Consider the following 20,277-nt stretch of genomic DNA (forward strand, 5'->3'; position numbering starts at 1 on the left):
ATATCATCAGGATACACATTAATTCATTTAGGACTCTTAATGTTAGGAGTAATAAGATTACATAGAAAAGGATTAGGAACAAGAATTTTAGTAAGCCTAGTAGATATCAGACAACTTAAAAATATGACAAAAGCAACCATAGAATCCATGGAAGTAGATATGAATTGTAATCAACTAGATATTATTTATATGACCCCAGATTTTGTAGTTCCACTTGAAACATTTTATAAATATATAAAACTAGTAATAAATTCAAAAGGTTACTCCATGATTACAAATATAGCAAACTTAATAATAACAAAAACATTTATAGGACAATTAACAAATAGCTGTAGAATTCAATACATTTTAACACCAAAAAGAATTAAATCATTATTAGAAAATCAAGGATTAAAAGGAATAGAAGTAAATTTTATTCATCAGAAGTAATAGAAGAGATCGAATGGAATATTCAACCTATAAACATTCCAATAACATTCAACAGACCAAGTAATGCTGAATTTTATGAAAATACTGATGGAAGTACAAGCATAAGAATGATAGATTATAAAAATAAAGGAATAAAAATTGAAGAACTTCAAGAATAAAATGGAATTGTTATATACAACATATATAGAATTAATTGAACAACAATTAAAACCTTTAAGGAAATATTTAAGTGTTATGAATACAACTGTACCAGATCAAATAAAACAAAGAAGAGCAGTATGGTTATTATGTGTTAAAGATTATGTAACAATGAAACAATTTTATCAGATAAGCTCAGAAATATTAATAGAAACTAAAACAGTAACATATGATAACTATGGAAATTGGATATGGAATATAAAATATATACCAAGAAAAGAATTATATCCATTAGAATATCAACAAAGAACAATCAGAATAAAAAGTGGAAAAAATCCCTAAAAGAACAATTTAGATCTATAGAAAGCTGTTATACATGAAAAATTTAATAGATTCAACAAATATAACCCTAATTGATGATTTAATAAATAACTCTATTAAATATACAATAAAAGAAAATAGAAATTTAAAAGAAGAAATAAAAGCAAGACAATGTATGTGGCTAAAAGAAGTAAAAAGATATATAATTATAAAAGATAGAATAAATGATCAAGCAGAATCATTAATAGAAGTAAGATTTAAATCAAAAGAAAAAGAAGAAAATAGTAAATCTATTTGGAAACCAACAAAAATGAAATATAAAGATTTTCATCAAGATGAATATTTAAAAGACCAAAAAAGATTATTAAACTACAGATCAAGACTAAGAGTTTAATATGATTCCATAAATATTTGTTATGACTAAACAAACTTATAATTTAGATATAAATCCAAAATATTTATTAGAACAATATAATCAAGTTGAAGACTTTAAAACATGTAAACATAACTTTGAACCTTTTAAAATAAATTATAAAACAAAATGCGACAAATGTTATAAATTCCACATAACAAAGCATAGAGCAACATGCTTTAAATGTGAATTATCTTTATGTAGAAAATGTGTATTAGATCTATGTAATTTTACTTTCGAAGAACAAAAAATAGAAATGCCAAAAAACAAATCTGAACAAAGTAAAGATATAATAGAACAACTTCTAAAAAGAATAAAACTTTAGAAGAAGAAATTGATGACTTAAAAGAGAAATTAAGAAATGAAAAAGAAAAACAAAATAAAGGGAAAAATATAATACATGAAGAAGAAAATCATATATTACAAGATGACTAAAAAAAGGTAAATAAGGAAAATATTATAGAATTATGATAAAAGATTTAAAAGAATTTAAAGACAAAATAATATTTGAATATCACATAACTCATTCTAGGAGCAAAATTGTAGATTCATTACAAAATACTATAGATTTAATTATGAAAAGAAAAAGAAGAATGACAGGAGAAGATGATAAAATAAAAGAGAAAAAATTAACTATGTCACAAAGAATTACAAAAATAGAGAAAGAAATAAAAGAAATACAAGATATTATAAAACAATGGGAAATAGATAATTATTTAAAACAACAAACAATAAACCTCCCATTTTTACAACAAGAATATAATCTTTGTTCATCTCCTTCTCTACACCTAGGAATAGAATCATCACAACAACTAACTGAATCTCCAATAATTTTATCTCTTTGGGAAACATGTAATTCAAATATTACCCCATAGTTTGTCCATTCGCATTAGAGAAAAATGTGACTGCAAAACCAGCAGGTTCATATGCGTTTTTCTTTAATCGTGGGAACTATGTAACCTTAATCCTGAAAAGATAATAAACAGACAAAGGTTTGTTTATCTGAATAATAAGAGCTGTGGCTACAAAACCAGTAGGTCCATACGCGTCTCTTGTTATGGTGAAAACCTGGTTATCTTTAAACCTCAGTGACATGTAAAGCATGTAAATATTTTTAAACTAACGTGTTTATTTTTGCAGAAATGGCAGGGAAAATTCATGGTAAACAACCATCCTTCTTAGACCCCCAATTAAATCTCCCAATCTTTCCCTCAACCTCCACTCTAAAATTTAGAACACAAGCCAATCTCAACCTTCCTCAACAAATTATTCTTGACAACCTTTGGGCCAATAAACATGATCCAAAAACTCTTATCTCCTTGTTCCACTTCCTAGTAAAATATTTTCACCAAAAAAATAAAAAAATCCAAAATCCACCTCACTTGCCTTTACCAGAAACATCAAATATAAAGTTTTCTTTGAAACCCCAAACTCTTGACAACATGGTAGAACAGGAAAATAAAAATCAAAGCATTAGAAGTTGAAGTATCAAACAAAAATGAAAAAATTATTCTGATCAAAGCTCAACTTCAACAAATTACAAAAAAAAACTGAGGAAATAAAGAAAGTTATCATTGAAGAAAGAAAACAAAGAACAGAGAAATTTGAACTATTCCCAGAACCAATAACAGAAGTAAAACAGCTTATTTTCAAGAAAGTGATGGCAGCTCAATATGATGAATTTATCTCTGAACAAGAAGTGTTAAGGCAATTGGCAAAAGATGAAATTCTTCCAGCCGGATTTGCAATAGCAGGAAATGTGCTCAGAGAACTAGCTCATAAAAATTCTGGATGCCAATGTGAAAAAGGATTCACTGCAGTCAAATGCTCCTTAGACATGTCCCAATGGCATGATCAAGAAATCAATGGCGTTCAGATAAAAGCCATCTACCTCTTTAAACATGGATACCTATGCAGAATAATGCTTACAAGTCCAGAGCAAGCAAGTTTCCTAAATGAATACTGACAGTTGATACATCTTCTACACAAATTCTTCAAAGCTCTTGGATCACATATTGATGGGTATGTTAATTTAGAACTAAATTCAATCCCCCTTGCTATGATGAAGGTTATCCTGATGAAGCACGACATCATATCAAGATTACTCTCCTTCACCATCATAAACCTGAGCAAGAAAGGATAAATTCTATTCGACTAGAAGACATGATCATTCCAGGAGATAACAAAAAACAGATGAAGCTATGGTGAGCATGTGCAATCTCCACTGATTGGAAGAGAACTTGCCCTACAATTGCTGATAATCAAAGTTGTCAAATGGTGCTGGAAACAAAGATCATGAAGGTATATGTCGATCAGTACATGTTCCCTATGTACTGTCCTTTTCCAAGTCTTATCTCACAGATGTCAGCCACTGAATCTCACATTAAGAAAGTCTGTTCATGGGAAAAAGAATATCATTTTGGAGATTATTCCAGATTAAGTATTCCTGCAGATATACTGATGCTACCAAGCCCAGATAGATCTCCAGAAGGCTTGGATGACATTGCTGAACAAAACCTAGCTAATATGATGGAAGGCTAGGAAATCTCTCCTTCTTCAGACTTTGACAGAATTCAACAAGCTCTTGGTTGACTGAAGTAGTGTTGTTTGTTTTTATTATATAAAGGAGTCGGTATTTGTTTTTTAAGTGTGTAAAATATGTTTGTAACTGTAACAATAGTATTTTTACTATTGAAAGGCGTGCTTGTAATTAGTGGATTAGGTAAGTGTCATGTTTAGAACATGAAAGTTGGGTAAGTGTCTTGTAAGCTATAGTTAAGTTTGGTATGTGTCTTGTAACAAATAGTTGAGTCTTGGAGCCTATATAAGGCCCCTTAGTTTGTAAGGTATGGGCGTCCTTCACACACCAATCTTTGGTCATTCCTATCCCACACCCTTAGGGTCTCATACTTTCCCTTGTATCCACACCAAAGTTATGCAATAAAGAAGTCCTTTCTTTGTGGCGGTGTGCTGTGTGCTGTGTCTTGGTGGCGGTGTGCTGTGTCTTGATATAAATCAACAGAGAGTGCCATACCATGAGGATGAATGTTGTCTTTGGCCATTTCTCAGAGAAGAATTTGAGTATGAACAAAGTCTTCATATGCTGTCTTTAGAACCTTTTGTAAAATAACTTGTTGTACATCTTGAATGATTGGGGGAAATCTTTCAAGGATTTCTTCTTTTTGTTTCTGATTCTGGATCATATATTGGGAAATTTCTTTGTAGTCTTCAGTCATTTTCTGGAGATTTTTGTTGAGTTCTTCTATTTCTTTTTTCTTAACTACAATTACAGTTTCCAATAACTTGATTGTCCGGTCTTGGGCAATGAAATGTTCAACTGCTGGTAGAGAATAAACTTTTGTCTGGGGTTGATGTGAGGTAGAGTTATATGGAATAATGTGGTTTGGTTTTTCATTTTGGTCCTGAAAGTACTGGCTAAGAGTTTTCATGGCTTGAAGAAATTGGGAATTATTTCTGTTGATCCAAAGATTGTCAAGAAGAGTTTGTTGTTGATGGTCTAATATATTTGTGGTACGGAATTTATGTTTTTGTGGGATAGTTGGCAATTGAAAGATAGGAAAGGAATTTTCTTGAATTGGAGAGGTTTTAGGTTTAGACATCTGCAAAACAGAATCCTGTTAGTTTAGATTTTTATATTTTTATTTTGGGGAATGGTAATCCAGACTCCCATAATAGTAAGATCGCGTATGGACCTCCTGGTTTTTACAGCCACAGTCTTACTATGCAGATGGATAAGTCTTTCGTGTTTAATTAAGCTTATTTTCTTGTATAATTCTGCTTACCTGATCTGCTATAATATTATCTTTTCCTTTAATATATTCAATAACAACATGAAAACCATTTCCAACTATATAATCTATAAATGTTAACTATCTATTTGTGGATAATTTATTTTCTCATTTTTTATGATAAAAAGAAACTATAGCTTGATAGTCAGTTCTTAATAAAAATTCTTTACTTTCAATAACGAATAATTTAAATTTTTCCATTGCTTTTATACATGCTAAAATTTCTGCATCTGTACTTGTTACTTTAGTATTATAGGTTCCACTATCATATCTATTAATTTTTTCTTCATTTTTAGTTGATTCTTTGTTAGGTCTGAATTTTAAAACAGCTCAACATCCACCTATACGACCATCTGTTTCAATTATTAAATATGAACTTGGTGGTGGTAATTCCAAGGGTTTTATATTGCTGACAATGTATTTAATTTTCTGTACTAATTTAATGTCTTCATTATTAAATTTTCTTTCACCATTTTGCTTTGTTTTATTATATAAAGGTCCAGCAAGTTTGCTTAAATTTGGTATAAAATTTCTTGCATAATTTAATTTTCCTAGAAATGATTGAATTCGTTTTAATCCTTCCAATTTATCAGGCATTTCTAAAATATTGCTTGCAATATGTTTTTGTAATTCTATTTCTCATTTTCCAATTATTACTCCTAAAAATTCTATTTTTCTGCACCCGATTTTCATCTTTTTCTCAGATAATACTAGACCATGTTTTTTGCATTTTTGAAAAAATATTTTTAGATGGTTGACATGCTCCTTTATATTATTACTGAATACTAAAATATCATCAATATATGTAACGATGAATGAATCATTTCTGAATATATTATCCATTTTTCTTTGAAAAATTTGAGGAGCATTTTTTAAGCCAAATGGCATAACTTTCCATTCATAATGACCATTATGTGTTACAAATGCTGTCCATTTTCTACTTTCTGGTTCTAGTTTAACTTGCCAAAAGCCACTTTTTAGATCAAATTTACTATAAATATTTGTTCCTTTAATTTTATTTAATAAAGCTTCTTTATTTGGTAATGGATATCTATCATCTTCTATGTTATCATTAAGTCTTTTATAATTAAATACCATTCTGCTTTTTTCTCTGATTATTCACTGTGTTTGTTTACTATGAATGCCCTAGTTCTATGAGGACTCTTTGTTGGTTCTATTATTTTTAGATCCATTAATTGTTATCATTAAGTTGCTTTTGTTACAGGACAAGTGATTCTAATATCTAGATTTATTATTTCTAGTTTAAAATCTTCACCTGTTCTATCTATATTTTTAATCGGATTTTCTCCTATGGTTCCATCTTTCTTTAGTTCTTCTAAAATAGGTTCAATTTTATTTTTTAAAGGAGTTATTTGATTTAATTCAATGTAATTTAGTACTTCGATTTCTTCATCTAAAGGGATGTTTAGTTCTAATAAACATTCTAAAGATTGCACTTTTGTTGTAGTTTCTAAATGATTTGCTTTATTGAATATCATTACCTTTTCTCCTTAGATAAATATTCCTCCTGCTTGATTTTTAATAAAATTCATGCCTAATAAAAATTTTATAGAATTTTCATTTGTTATTGGTTTTATCCAGGTATATGGTAAATTATATTTTTGATCATTTAATATGATTGAACAATCCTTTAACTTTTCGTTTAAAATAAATTGGTTTCAAAAGGCATCATTTACTAATGCTTTTTGTAATGTTGTTTCTTTATATTTTAATGGAACAATATCCTCTGTTATATAAGTTTTACTTGCTCCTGTATCTATTATTCCTTTTCCTGATATTTTAAATCCATATTTAAATTCTAGAATAAAATCAATATTAAGCAAATTGTTATCTTTATAATAGATAGTCATCGCACTTTCTGTTATTATCATATTTTTATCTTTTTCTTGGTTTTGTTTTTGGATGTAATTTAATTTATCTTGTAACTGAATAATTTCCTCTTCTAGGTTTCCAATTCTTTTTAGAAGTTGTTTTACTATATCTTTATAGAGCATGTTTCTTTGGTTTTAGTTATATGTTTGTTTTATAAGGATTTTTTGTTTCTTCTAGAAAGAAATTTGGTCCTTCATTTTCATCAAATATATTACATACATCACTATCATTTTCACTGTCATTGCTATCTATACTTACTATATCAATTTCATCATGAATTTCTAGATTTTGATACATATTTAATCTTTCTTTTTTAACTTGTGGATTATTGCATTCTCTAGCATAATGTCCTTCTGTTCCACATAAATAACATTTACATTTTCCTGGTGGTTTATGTGTTTTGAATTTTTTAACATGATTTGGTTTAGGTCTTCCTTTTTTAAAGTATTGAATTCTTTTTAATCCTTTTGTTTTTTCCATTCATTATTTAGGGATGGTACATATATTTTACTGCAATAACTATAATTTGAAATTTGTCTGTTTGCTTCAGCTTCTGAGCATTTGTCTTTTAAATAATTAAATGTAAACATTATTGCTGGCCCTATTCCAGTTAAATTTTCATGTCCTTTTTCTATCCAATGTTTTAAAATAATATCTCATAAGGGTTTAGGGAGTTTATTAAACCATTTTTTAGTCAATTCATTATTTGTGAATGCTCTTCCTGTTTTAGCTGCTAATGTTATATATGCTTGACTGAATTGTACTATTTCTCCAAAGTTTTGGATTTGAAGTCTTTCTAAATCTCTTGATGCCATATCTTGTAATAATGTATCTCCTCTAGATGGATTAGTTCCTAAGATGATTTGTCTAATTTATCCTGTAACATTATATGGATTATCTGCCATTTGTACCATGTATTGATATTCTTCTGAATAATTAATTTTCCAACTGTTAAGTAGATCTTTTGCAGTAGTTCCTAAAATGTTTTCAATAAAGTTTGTAGTTCCTATTGAGTCTAATGTATGAGGTATTCTTTCTAATGCATTTATGGCATCTGATTCCCATCTATCTATTAATTCTGGCCATTTCTGAGGATGTACTGTACTTAATACTAACATACTTCCTTCATTATTTTGTTTGGGCATTGTTTTTATGACTTCTAAGGGATCTGGTTTTCTTTTATATGTTTTAAAATTTTGTTCATAATAATTAGTTGAGCTGAAATTATGTTGTGATGGAAATTGTAAAGGTTGAGTCGTCCTACTAGTTTGTTCTATTGTTGTTGGATTTACTGTTGTTCTGGTATTAGAACTTTCTGCTCTTTGATTATTTGGGTTATTACTTGCTCTTGATTCTACATTCATCATTATTTCTTCTATATTGATTTCTTCTAATTGTTTAATCATTTCTTGGTATTCTTAATTTTCTTCATTGTTATTAATTTCTTTCATTATATATGTTTCTTCTGTTTTTATTTTTGTTGGATAATTATATTTATCATATCTGCATTCTATTAAAAAAATTTTATATCATCAATATCTTCTGGCAATTCTTCAAAATCTATTGTCCAGTCATATCTTGGATATATTTTTTCAATTATTTCTTCTATCTTTATATCCATTCTATAGATATTATTTCTCCAAGAATTCGAATTATTAATTCTAACACTTTTAGTACTTTTGATATTATTTTTATTTCTTTCTTCATTTTAAGATGTTAATTTTTCTTAATATGTTTATAATGTTTATAAAGATAAATATTATTGTTATAACAATTAGTATTTGTAGTATAATTATTTTTTTTATTGTTTCTTTGATAATTTGATCCATTTATGTATTTGAAATATTTTTTAATTTTGATTTTTCATATGATTTGAAATGGTTTGTTTTAATTCTATTTGATGATTTATGGTTTGATATATAATTTTTCTTTTTGATATTTTGTTATTGTTGTTAATTTAATATTTGTTGTTTTGATTCTTTCTTGCAATGAAAATAAACTTGATTTATTTTTCTTGTTTATGAAATTTAGATAAGATTTGCAGAAAATATAAAATTAAAATTAATACTACTTTCCAATAGATGTAAGTAAATAAGAGAATTCTTATGCGATAACAACATCCACAACATATAATACGATAGAAGTTAAACTTGGCAAACAACTCTATTTGATTCATAATTATTGAAAGTAAAAACATGTTCTTGGTTTTTATTAGTTTTTTAGTTTTTATGGGTTTTTGAAAAATTAGACTTCCTTTCACCATGGACATTCTCTGTCGGCTTGTTCAACCTTACCCTCTTAGAGTGGACTAACCTTTCCCCATCGGTACTAGGCCACCCTTGTAGAGTCTCTAGTTTCCAAAGCCTGAGTGTTCCACTTTGCATAATTACTTAGAAGAATAATTTTTTGAAATCATCATGATTATCTTTTAATATGTGAGAGTTCATTCTTTCCAATTTTTAGAGTTCAGACTTACCTCCACACTCTTTTTCCCCTAAACGGACCTCCTGTCCTCTGACGGGTACTGTTTGGTGTTCTCTAGTTTGTCTTACTCTTAGATTAGTTAGATTAACTCTTTTCACATAAAAGATTCATTTGAAATTCAAAATAATTTTTTCAAAATGTTTGTACAAAACTCATTTTTAGATTTTTTTTAAAAATGGTTTATGGATCAAATAAAAGTCATAATGCCAAGGTAAAACTTACTATCTACATGTTGGGGACCCTGTTAAGGGTTTTACCCGTGCATGGTAAAATTACCTTGAGGTTTTCGGTGAGAAAGTAACTGTAGCTCTGATACCACTAGATCCACAGCGCCGTCGTCATGATGAGGACATTGGGGATGCCGTTCAACTTACTCGGATTGTAGAGTCATCCGGGTGAAGTAACGGTTAGGGCGGAAGCTTATACTAGTAAGAGTGCATGAGATTTGAGAGACTTAGAAGAATGATAGCATAAATGAGAAAGAGGGATTACTAACAAAGAAAGGACTTCTTTATTGCATAACTTTGGTGTGGATACAAGGGAAAGGATGAGACCCTAAGGGTGTGGGATAGGAATGACCAAAGATTGGTGTGTGAAGGACGCCCACACCTTACAAACTAAGGGGCCTTATATAGGCTCCAAGACTCAACTATTTGTTACAAGACACATACCAAACTTAACTATAGCTTACAAGACACTTACCCAACTTTCATGTTCTAAACATGACACCAAACCCACTAATTACAAGCATGTCTTTCAATAGTAAAAATACTATTGAAAGAGTTAGTTCAAGAAAATAAGTGAGCAAAACAAAAAGGACAGGGCATTAAATGGAACTTCTTCGATTGTAATCTACCGTAGTGGATCTGTCAGCATTGTTGTACACTGTCTTAGGCTTGTGATGTCCATATTATATTTAATTATTATTATTATTATTATTATTATTATTATTATTATTATTATTATTATTTATGATTTAGTTAACTCTTTAAATTTTTTATTATGCTATTTTTTCAGATTGAAGAATTGGGTAGGGAACCGACACCAAAAGAATGTTTCATCATGGGAAGAAGGATGGCACTCTCGAGGGTGAGCGTGCTACACAAATTGTTGTAAGTATACTATAATTTCCTCAAGAAGTTAATTTTTTACATCAATTATTAAATTAGTGGCTTTTTAGTAATAGTTTCATCAATTTATTTGCAAGCAATTACATTGATTGTTCAAGCAAGGATTTTGTTTTTGTGAAGGCTATATCCATATATATATTTTTAAACATTGCAATCTCTCACAATATAAGCTTATTTATTTATTTGCATCAATTTATTTGATTTGTTATATATATAGATATATTACTTTCATAGGTTACTTTAGACATTTATATAATATTTTTTTATTACTTGGATCTAATTTTTTATGGATGCAGGAACAATTTGATAAAGCCCTTACAGATAAGCGTGATAAAGGGGAAGATGAAAATTCTATCAACCAAAATGAATTGTGGGGCCGCATTGCTGTCGGAAGTCATAATAGAGTGTTGGGAAAGGGTAATATAAGTAGGCAAATGTCTTCAATCAATTACAAGCCACGTTCGGGGCCTTCTCAATCAAGTGGGCAACTATTTGACCAAATTAAGGAGTTGCAGGAAGAGCTTGCTAAAACCCAAGCTAAGCACAATGCAATGCTTGCCAAGCATGATACGATGCGAGCTGAACATGATGCGATGCGGATTGAGTGGGCTCGTCATGAGTCATTTGAAATGTCATTGCTTGCAGCACTTAGGTTGAAGGGCATTGACCTCTCCGATATGCATGTTGCTACTCTCACGCGATCTATCCCTGGAGCACCAACAGTGGAGGTGCAATCGCATGTTGATGAGCACTCTCCAACAAGAAAAAGCCTTCGCACCACACTCGTTGCCAACAACACTCTTGATGGCCCGAATGATGAAGAGGATATATGTTAAAACTTACTTTGAGTTTTGTCTTCTTGATGTTGTTGGTGTAGAAGTTAGTTTCTCTTCAATTGGTTGATAAAGAAGATGAAGCAACAATTCAAACCATAGTTCACTTCAATTTATTTAGCAACAATTCATTCTAATTGATGAGCAAAAATTCACATATAAACCCACACAATAAACGCATGCTAGGGTTTAATAGTTTCCCAGACTTTGATTTTACCATGTTTGTGACTTATTTGATTATAATTGATGAGCATACTCTTCTCCCTCTTGATGCTTCATATTGTACTTGTTAGGTAGTTTTTGAGACATTTGATATGGACATTAATATAATTATTCCTACTGTTAATTGATATTTCCAGGGATCTCATGGATTTATGAAGGCAAACAAATGGCGGGATACTATTGGAGCTTTTATCAACATTGAAGCATCTGGAAGTGGTGGTCCTAGTAGATTAAATGCTTGATTAAATGCTTGTGTTTAATCTCGGTGTGCTCAACGGTTGACACGCTATATATTTCACCAGAAGAACAGACCAGAGGTAATCTTCTATTGTGCACATTTGATAGAAGCAGAAATCACTTATGTATTATATCTTGTGGTTGCAGGATAACAATATTGGGTTTTGGAGAAAATTTGTTGTAATCTTCTATTGTGCACGTTTGATAGAAGCAGAAATCACTTATGTATTATATCTTGTGGTTGCAGGATAACAATATTGGGTTTTGGAGAAAATTTGTTGCAGAGTACTTTGCTCCCAATGCAAAGCGAAGGTGGTGTGTTTCTCAATATGGAAGTGGCCATCAAACAACTGTTGTTTTCCCTCAGGTATCATTTTCTAGATGAAAGTATATTTATGACTTACATCTGGGTTTGTTTTAAAAGGAAATAATTGCAAATTATTTATTCAATTCAGGTATTTATTCTATAGCAAGTACATTTTGTTTTTGGCAATATGGATGTGTTTAGTGAATTTTTGTTTGCAAATCCACAGGATCTTTGGCATTGTGACCTATGCAATTGCAAACCTGGCCGAGGTTTTGGTACAATTATAAATAACATGACTTTGCTTACTATGCTTGCTTTGTTTCCAATTTACTGATAGACTTTTAGATTACTCTTGTTCTTGTTTGCATTTTCTAGATTTTTCTTATTCTGTCTTGTTGATTTCAGAAATAATTGTCGAAGTTTTGCCAAGGTTGTACCAAATCAAATATGCTAGTGGTACTTTGGAGGAACTTCTTTATGTTGATGTGCCTCGGGAGCACTACAATGCATCAGGTCAAATTGTCCTTGATTATGCAAAAGCTGTCCAGGAGAGTGTGTTTCAGCGCATGCGCATAGTACGTGAAGGTCATTTGCGTGTTCTTTTAATCCAGATTTGAAGGTAATTTCTTTCATCATTAAAAATGCTCTCCTTTGCATATTGTCTTGTAAAAGTTTTTTTGACACACGCAAATTTTCTTTTTGTAGATTGCTTCATGGGAGTTCTGTGCTAGGCGCCATGAGGAGCTTATACCTCGAAGAATGATGATTCCACAGGTAAAACTTGTATGATGATAATGCCTTCATTTAGATGTGGATGACAAGAACTCTGTTGTGGCTGGCTTGCAGTTGGGCCAACTTGGGGCTGCTGTTCAGAAATACCACTCTGCCCTCGTGAATACACCTTTCTTGCCTGCACAAGATTTGCACAATACTTGTGATTCGTAAGATTTCTGTTTGTTTGATGTTTTCTTGTTGTCTTTTTAATCTTTTTGCATTAAATAAGAAACATTACAAGGCCTTCTAACTTTTTGTTTTTTCCTCAAAGAGATGGTTTTTCCTTATGAAACTAGAGTAATTATTAGATATATTTTTGTCTGTAACTTTCTTGTACTGCAATTAATTTCTTCTCTGCTATTTACTACAAACAGCAATTCAGGAATGGAATATTAATTTGGATCAGGAATTTATTACAGGTTTGTGATTTCTGCCTAGCAATTAGCCAAAGCTGTAGAGGTGCCTCAATTAAATGAACTAGGCTACATGAATATATATGTTCGTTGCCTTCAGGTAGGTTGTGTTCTGTTTTCGCTAGTTTATATCATAGACAGCTGGCTTATGAGCCTTAAGAAATTGTCTTATTTAATCGACATAAAATGTGTTGTATGGTCTTTAAATTTAAGCATATCTAGAAACTTATATAATTAGGGTTTGAATAAACTCCATTGTTGACTTGTCTTGCAGATATCAGAGGTAGTAAATTGTATGAATGATCTCATCGACTACAGCAAAATGACTGGCTCCGGACCAATTGGTGAGAATTTTCTTCTTCTTTCTTCCTCACTATTTTAATGTTCTGATTAATCAGAGATTTAATCATATGATCAAAGAGCACCGAGCACTTCAGATTCTTCAAATATATCTCTTCATTTTGGAATGCTCGTAACTATTTGAAAGAAATATTGCCTCTGTATATTGCACCCATCTGTCTCTTCATTTTGTACAACTAGCCTCATCAATTTCCCTCGAAGGACTTCCGGTATGTCCACAGTTCATGCTTCACAAGCTCAGTCGAGCGTATTCTGTGAGTTAACAGCTGGGAATCGACAGCAACAAGACAACAGCAATCGAGTTTTGGGATGGATTGGATCGGTCAAGAACTTGAACAATAATAATCTTCAGTATGATTGGAGAACCTCTTAGAAATTTCAGCATTGGATTGCTTGAGCAGAAACAAAATTTTGGCCATCTAACTGCAGAAATTCAATGTAAGTTTGAGCAGCATTCTCTTATATCTCTTAGTTCACATATGCATATATATATATATATTAACGTAACAAGACTTAGCATGAAAATGGTCTAAGAGTGAAAATTGAGGGAAAGTTGGGTTTTTTTTAAAAAAAAAAACTGGAGTTAGAGCATACCCTTTGGTTTATCTTTACTGCAGAAATCATAGCATTTGTTCATGGTTATTCTTACTCAACTCAATTAACCAATCAATTTTCATGACCCATTTAGCTTTTGAACCCTATTGTCTTATGTAAATTAGAATCCTTCACATTGATGCAGGCTTACGTGACACAAGAAAATGTTCTGCTTGGGACTCTGACAGTCAGAGAGACCATCACTTACTCAGCTCACTTGAGGCTTCCTACCACTATGAGAAAGAAGAGGTGCAAGCTGCAGTGGAACGCATCCTAAATGTTGCATGTGTAATGGAGTTTTAATGTTGTTTTGATACAAGTGTTTGTATTATACTACATGATTTCCAATGTATATATAGGGCATCTATATGTATTGTTAATTCAATAGGATGATTTTTGTTTGGTAATTCAAAAATTTTTTTAACTAGTGCAATTAAAAAATTAAATTAAATTAATTTCATATAAATTATTTTTTTCACAGATTAAACAAAAAGCGTGCAGAAAATCAGAATAAAAAGTTTTATTAAAAAGCATCGCAAATACCGTGAAAAAAAGTATAAGTATATAATATCGTCTAAAAAAATTATCGCCAAAATCTTGAACCAATAAAAACATTGCTAAAAATAGTCTGGGATGTAGAATCAAAAGTCCGTGCCAAACATTGATGGTGATGGTTGGCATGATAATAAAAAAACCGTCCGAAAAACAGATGATAAAGTTAGGTCAAGATTAAAAAAACAGTGCTAAAAATGTATTTTGTGATTAGTCTATATAAGACGGTTAATTTTTGGTGCCAAATACAGTACTAAAACCAGTTTGGCATGGTTTTTAACCCCATTTCCGTGCCAATTTTACCGTGCCGATTTGGGATTTTTGTTGTAGTGTTTGATATCTAAATACAACAGTGAAACATTATCTAGCAGTCAATTTCCGTGCTTGTGAAAAAATAATAAATAATGAGAGAAAGAAATAGGTACTCTTTGTGATTCTTGGAAGAAGATCAGGAACGCAAAAAGAATTTCAGAAAATTAGTTCATTTAAAATTTTGCACTTCAATTGAGGTATTTCTACTCGAGTGATCAAATGAAAAGAGAATACGCTTACCAGCATAAGTTGTGGCAGGATTATACTCATTCCGCACCACCTTATCACCATCAGCATACCACGCAATATTATCCCCTTGCTGGAACTCCCCTTCACTACAATAAGAAAAAAATTAATAATCACCTCTAAATCCAAGAACACCAACAACAGATCTACAACATCTAAACCAGATCCATATTTCCTCACCTCAATGGCCGAAACCTCACGGTAACAGAGATACTATCCACTTCCCCAGATCTCGCAGCCTCGTTCAACTCCTCAACAATCTCATCTGCAAAAGCAAACCCAGCGGGAGCATCATTTCGGCCGCGGTTCGGGGTAGTAGATCGTGGTATACCATAAAAATGAGAGGAAATGGAGGAGGGTGAAGAGCAGGGCATGAACCTACCATTCATGAAAGAAGACAAAGATGAGGAGAATGAGGTCAACGAAATAGAGCTCAGTGAGGGTTTTCAGTATCCGAATGGCGAGCTACACGATGTCGAAGGCCCCCCCATGGGTGGAGCTTGAGATGTAGATCAAAGCAAGGGGGTGGGTGAGAGGGTGGAGTGGAGTGAAGGAAAATCTAAGGTTGGATGTCACATGCTTGTAAGTGTAAATGGGTGAAAGCATCTGAAAGCAGTGTGGACGGGTTAAAATACTATATGCATTTTTTAAGTTATAGTTTTTATATAAAATTGTAAATATTTACTTATAGTATAGCAATCAACATGGATCTTTTTAAATAGTTAATTTTAATGATTTAATTTTTTTAGCTATGTTTTGAGTTAGTTTGGACTTGTAATAAATCATAGCATTTTGTGCACGTTAAATATATTTTTTTTAATTGACAAAAAGAGAATTGAACCAATATGGGGGAAATTCCAAAAAAAAATTTCACCAAAAGACCACTTTTTTCGTCCTATAACCAATATGTGGTGATACTCACACCCATGCAAAACATGAGCATTCCACCTCGCTACTCTAATTAAGAAGTTTAGATTAAACTACTTGGCTTCATTAAAATTGCTAGACAGCTTTATTACGTTGTTATGATTTATTTATAAATAATAAAATAAAATAAACATATTTAGTTAATTTTAAAGCATAAAAATTTATAAATTAACTGCTAAATTTAGTCATTATAGCCCAACTTTCTTGTAGTGAGGTCAATACATGAACATACATACATACATACATAAATACATATATATAATGATGCACCTATATACAAATGGTTGCAGCTTAACATATGTATATATATATATATATATCACCAAGGCAAGGGCGGAACCAAAGGGAGGTTAGCAGGGGCTGAGGCCCCCCTCGGCGTTGGAGAGAATATTTTTTAAACAATATAAGATTGGGAAAATTACTGTTCACCCCTCGTAATTTTCAAAACTTCCCAAAAACCCCCTCCTACTTTTACACACCACGGACAGCCCTTCCGTTAGTGTTTAACTTCCCTTTTACCCCCTACCGTTCACTTCAAATGGGTCCATGTTGTGAAATCCAATTTTTGGCCCTGGCATTTTCGTCGGAAAGGAAAGCGCCAAATCACATCATGTTCAACCTTTTGAAGGGCTTTCTGCTTGGTTTCTGATAGACAATGCCAAGGAGTTGCATTACATCTTGTTGTTCTCCTCATTATCATACCCGAAATATATAAATCGGTTTCTCGAGCAGAAAAATGAAATTGATTTCCATCGGATTGGTCAAGTGCACTTCATCTTCAAATGAAATGTAGTCGATTTTTATTGTCGAGGCGGAGCATGTGCCATTATCGTCTTCTCGTTTATGGTTGTAGAAGTTGTATTACGACGAGAAGAAAGCGATAATTACTGACGAGTTCATTTCGTTGTAAAGTTCTTCTCGTTTATGGTTATCTATTTGTATATTTTTAAATAATGTTTAACTATTTGCTATTATCCGTTTAAATATTTTTACTAATATGTTTAATAATTGTCATATCCGGGTTTTAATACTTCCCATCTCCGTTTAACATTATCTTTACATGTATAACTATTCATAAAGCGTGTAAATTCTCAAAGTCTCTGCGTAAAAGCGGTGATCTTTTTCGTTTGATCTGAATTGTTGGCATGTGCGCGTGGCGAGTGGCGAGGGTTATAGTATCCGTGCGTGAGAATTAATGACGGCATTAATTCTTATGCACGCGTAACATAAATTTCCGAACACCCGTTCGTTCTCATCGATCGATGTCGGGCACCGTGTCGTTTAACTTTTTTTCTGGATACGAAGAGTCGACTCGCTTGTGGACTTCACACCATAAATAACCGGGAAGAACCCTCCCCATGGACAGACCACTCCTCGTCGTCCTCATCATCCTCCTCCTCCTCCTCCTCTTCCTCCTCTTCCCATGGACAACCACTCTATCTGAAAGGATGTTTCGTGAGCCTTCTTCCTTATCTTGAGAATCGATTAGCCGTAATCACCGAACTAGTTAAACTATCTTTTTTTCTGTCGAGCGAAATCCTCTCATAATTGCCTGAATGCGGAGGATTCTCCAGTGGTGGATGACGGGAAAGCGATTAAGAGAGCATTTCGACTTGGGTAAGAAAAGAAAGTTTTCACGTATTGCGTGATTGCGGAGGATTCTCTAGAGGAGGAGATCATGAAAACATCCTTTAAAGACGGGGATTGACATTTACCACTGAGACTTTTACATTGCCGTTTAAGAAAATGACGCGATAGCTGACATGCTTACGTTACGTGTTTAACTACTCGGGATCTTCGTTTAAGTCCTACCATGACACATTGATTAATAGTCGGTTTCATGAATGTGTGTTGTTTAACCTTTTTAATGTTATACGTTTTGCGGGGTTCAAGTTGATGCGCTTGTTATCTGCAGCTCGTGAGCATTCGAATGTCTGAGACACTTGTTTCAGTTATCACGGGTCGAGTCGTGAGTGTCCAAAGTCCGAGCGGACGTTGTAAATGTTGTAAATGTTGTAAATCTTTGTAAATGTTGTAAATGTTGTAAATCTTTTATAAATAAAAGCGAAACAATCGTGATTTGTTGTGAACTACGAAATTTAAGCAGAGACTTAGTAAAAACAATGTGGGAAACAAAAAAGCGTCATTGTAAACAATAGAAAAAGTTAAACAATACTCAAGTTACTCTTTAAACAATGACACGGTGTTTAAGAAAATACGTAAATATGTTTTAAGCAGATGACCGGGGAGGTACCCATCTAGCAGCGCGATGTCGATTGAAAGCGTTCAATTTAAACAATAACATATTATTTACATGATATAGACTTTAGTTAAACATTTAACCGTTATTTTAAACACTATATGTATCTGTTTAAACGTAAAAAGCTTGACGTTTACACAGAGACTCATGTTGAGTTGAGAACTTTCATTCGAGCGATGACAATATGTCTTCCTCGCGACAATGACATATATTTCCCTTTTGCCCTTGGGATGGAGGGAAAAATACCGCCCAATCACATCACGTCTAGTCTAACCTCTATGCATACAAGCGTAGCTTTTTTTGTTTGCCTTTACATTGCTTTGTTTGTTCTTTACATCTTCTACTTCTTATTAAAGTCGTCTTCGTTTTTGTTCTTCATTTCATTTGGTTTTATCCGATTTGGTTTTAAACCGATATATTATGGAGAGTTTTTTTGTGGTATTGCTGAGATTCAGCGGGGAGGGAAGAGTGCTAATGTTCAGCTCGAGACTTCTTGGGGAATTGGTGTTAGTGAGATATGTGAGCGATGGGGTCTCGAAGTTTCTCTTGTCGGGGTTAAGTTCATCACACCGGATGGATATAAAAAGCGGTTTTGCCCAATAGAAAAGCGATGTTGACTTCCGGTCGGATGTGTCACGTCCACTCCATCTTCAAATGTGCTTTGTAGTTGATCTTGTCGTCGAGGACGGAAAATGTGCCGTTGCGGAATCCTAATGAAAAGCGAGGTTTACTCGTTGTAAGTTCCTTTTCTTTTTAATTATTCCGGGTTATGCGGGGTCATTATTGTTTAAATATGTCAAAATCATCTGGTTAACATATTATCCTAGTCCTTTTACGTTATTAGTTAATTGTTTAAGTATTTAATTTAACGTTTAACTATTGTCATTATACGCTTAAACATTATATTCTCCGCTTAACATATTGATCTTTTCATTTGAGTGAAGTGTTGGCGAGAATTGATTCGCGAGTGCTCCCATTCATCCCCATGGTGACCACGGCGGTGTGGGATGTCTTCCTTCCTTGTCGGATCATTACGAAGTGTTGTCGTTGGATATTGGACAGCGTTTTTGGCGAGTGTCAGAACATTTCGAGGGATGTACTCGAAATCATGCAATCAAAAGAATTTTTGACTTCAAATTCATAAAGAACGAAAAACATCGGGTGACTGTGGAATGCGCTGCCGATGGTTGTCGTTGGCGCCTTCATGCATCAAAAGAGTATAACAAAAAAATACTTTCGGAATCAAGACAATCAACCCGTCACACACTTGCGGTGGTGGCATAGGGTTCGGCGTCACATCCGAAAGCGTCGAAAAATGGGTTAGCGCCGCAGTGATTCGAAAGCTCAGGACCGTCCCTTGTACTGAGGCCATCGACATTCGGGAAGGACATGTTGCGGGAACATGGTGTCCACATACCATACAAAGCGAGGCTTGGTTGGGAAAAAGAGCATGCCGGGTGGTCCTCGACTGGCGGTGACATCTCCGGCTATGATTTGTTTGCTTTTGGTATGTGGATAAAGGTGGGTGAGACAAATCCGGCGGTGCGATCGTGGAGAGAGGCGGTGATCGTTTTTAAGCGTGCATTCTTTTTCTTTCGTGGCGTGTATTGTGGGATTCGAGAGG

General features: G+C 32.7%; 1 protein-coding gene and 1 long non-coding RNA gene across 2 annotated transcripts; one reads left to right on the forward strand and one right to left on the reverse strand.

The window, feature by feature from the left end:
- The first annotated feature begins 12,802 nt into the window (after nucleotides 1–12,802).
- LOC120271982 lies at nucleotides 12,803–13,119 on the forward strand. The gene is made up of 3 exons (XR_005540103.1): nucleotides 12,803–12,834; nucleotides 12,921–12,989; nucleotides 13,062–13,119. It is a non-coding gene; the product is annotated as an uncharacterized LOC120271982 (long non-coding RNA).
- Nucleotides 13,120–13,493: 374 nt separating this feature from the next.
- On the reverse strand, nucleotides 13,494–16,047 carry LOC120272376 (kinesin-like protein KIN-7D, mitochondrial). The gene is made up of 4 exons (XM_039279199.1): nucleotides 15,849–16,047; nucleotides 15,647–15,731; nucleotides 15,461–15,555; nucleotides 13,494–14,185 (listed from the first exon to the last, which is right to left on the reverse strand). Exons 1-4 carry the CDS (start codon nucleotides 15,853–15,855, stop codon nucleotides 14,022–14,024), a joined length of 351 nt encoding a protein of 116 aa, XP_039135133.1. The 5' UTR covers nucleotides 15,856–16,047; the 3' UTR covers nucleotides 13,494–14,021.
- Between the last annotated feature and the right edge of the window lie 4,230 nt (nucleotides 16,048–20,277).

Source organism: Dioscorea cayenensis, chromosome 11, assembly GCF_009730915.1.
Source record: "Dioscorea cayenensis subsp. rotundata cultivar TDr96_F1 chromosome 11, TDr96_F1_v2_PseudoChromosome.rev07_lg8_w22 25.fasta, whole genome shotgun sequence".
Lineage (NCBI taxonomy): Eukaryota > Viridiplantae > Streptophyta > Magnoliopsida > Dioscoreales > Dioscoreaceae > Dioscorea > Dioscorea cayenensis.

What these genes read in the sequence shown, in the direction of transcription:
- LOC120272376 (XM_039279199.1), bottom strand. An exon ending in GTGAGGTTTCGGCCATTGAG is followed by an intron (nt 15,556 to 15,646) that starts GTGAGGAAATAT and finishes TTCTTATTGTAG; the next exon opens with TGAAGGGGAGTTCCAGCAAG. An exon ending in TCCTGCCACAACTTATGCTG is followed by an intron (nt 14,186 to 15,460) that starts GTAAGCGTATTC and finishes GAATTTCTGCAG; the next exon opens with TTAGATGGCCAAAATTTTGT.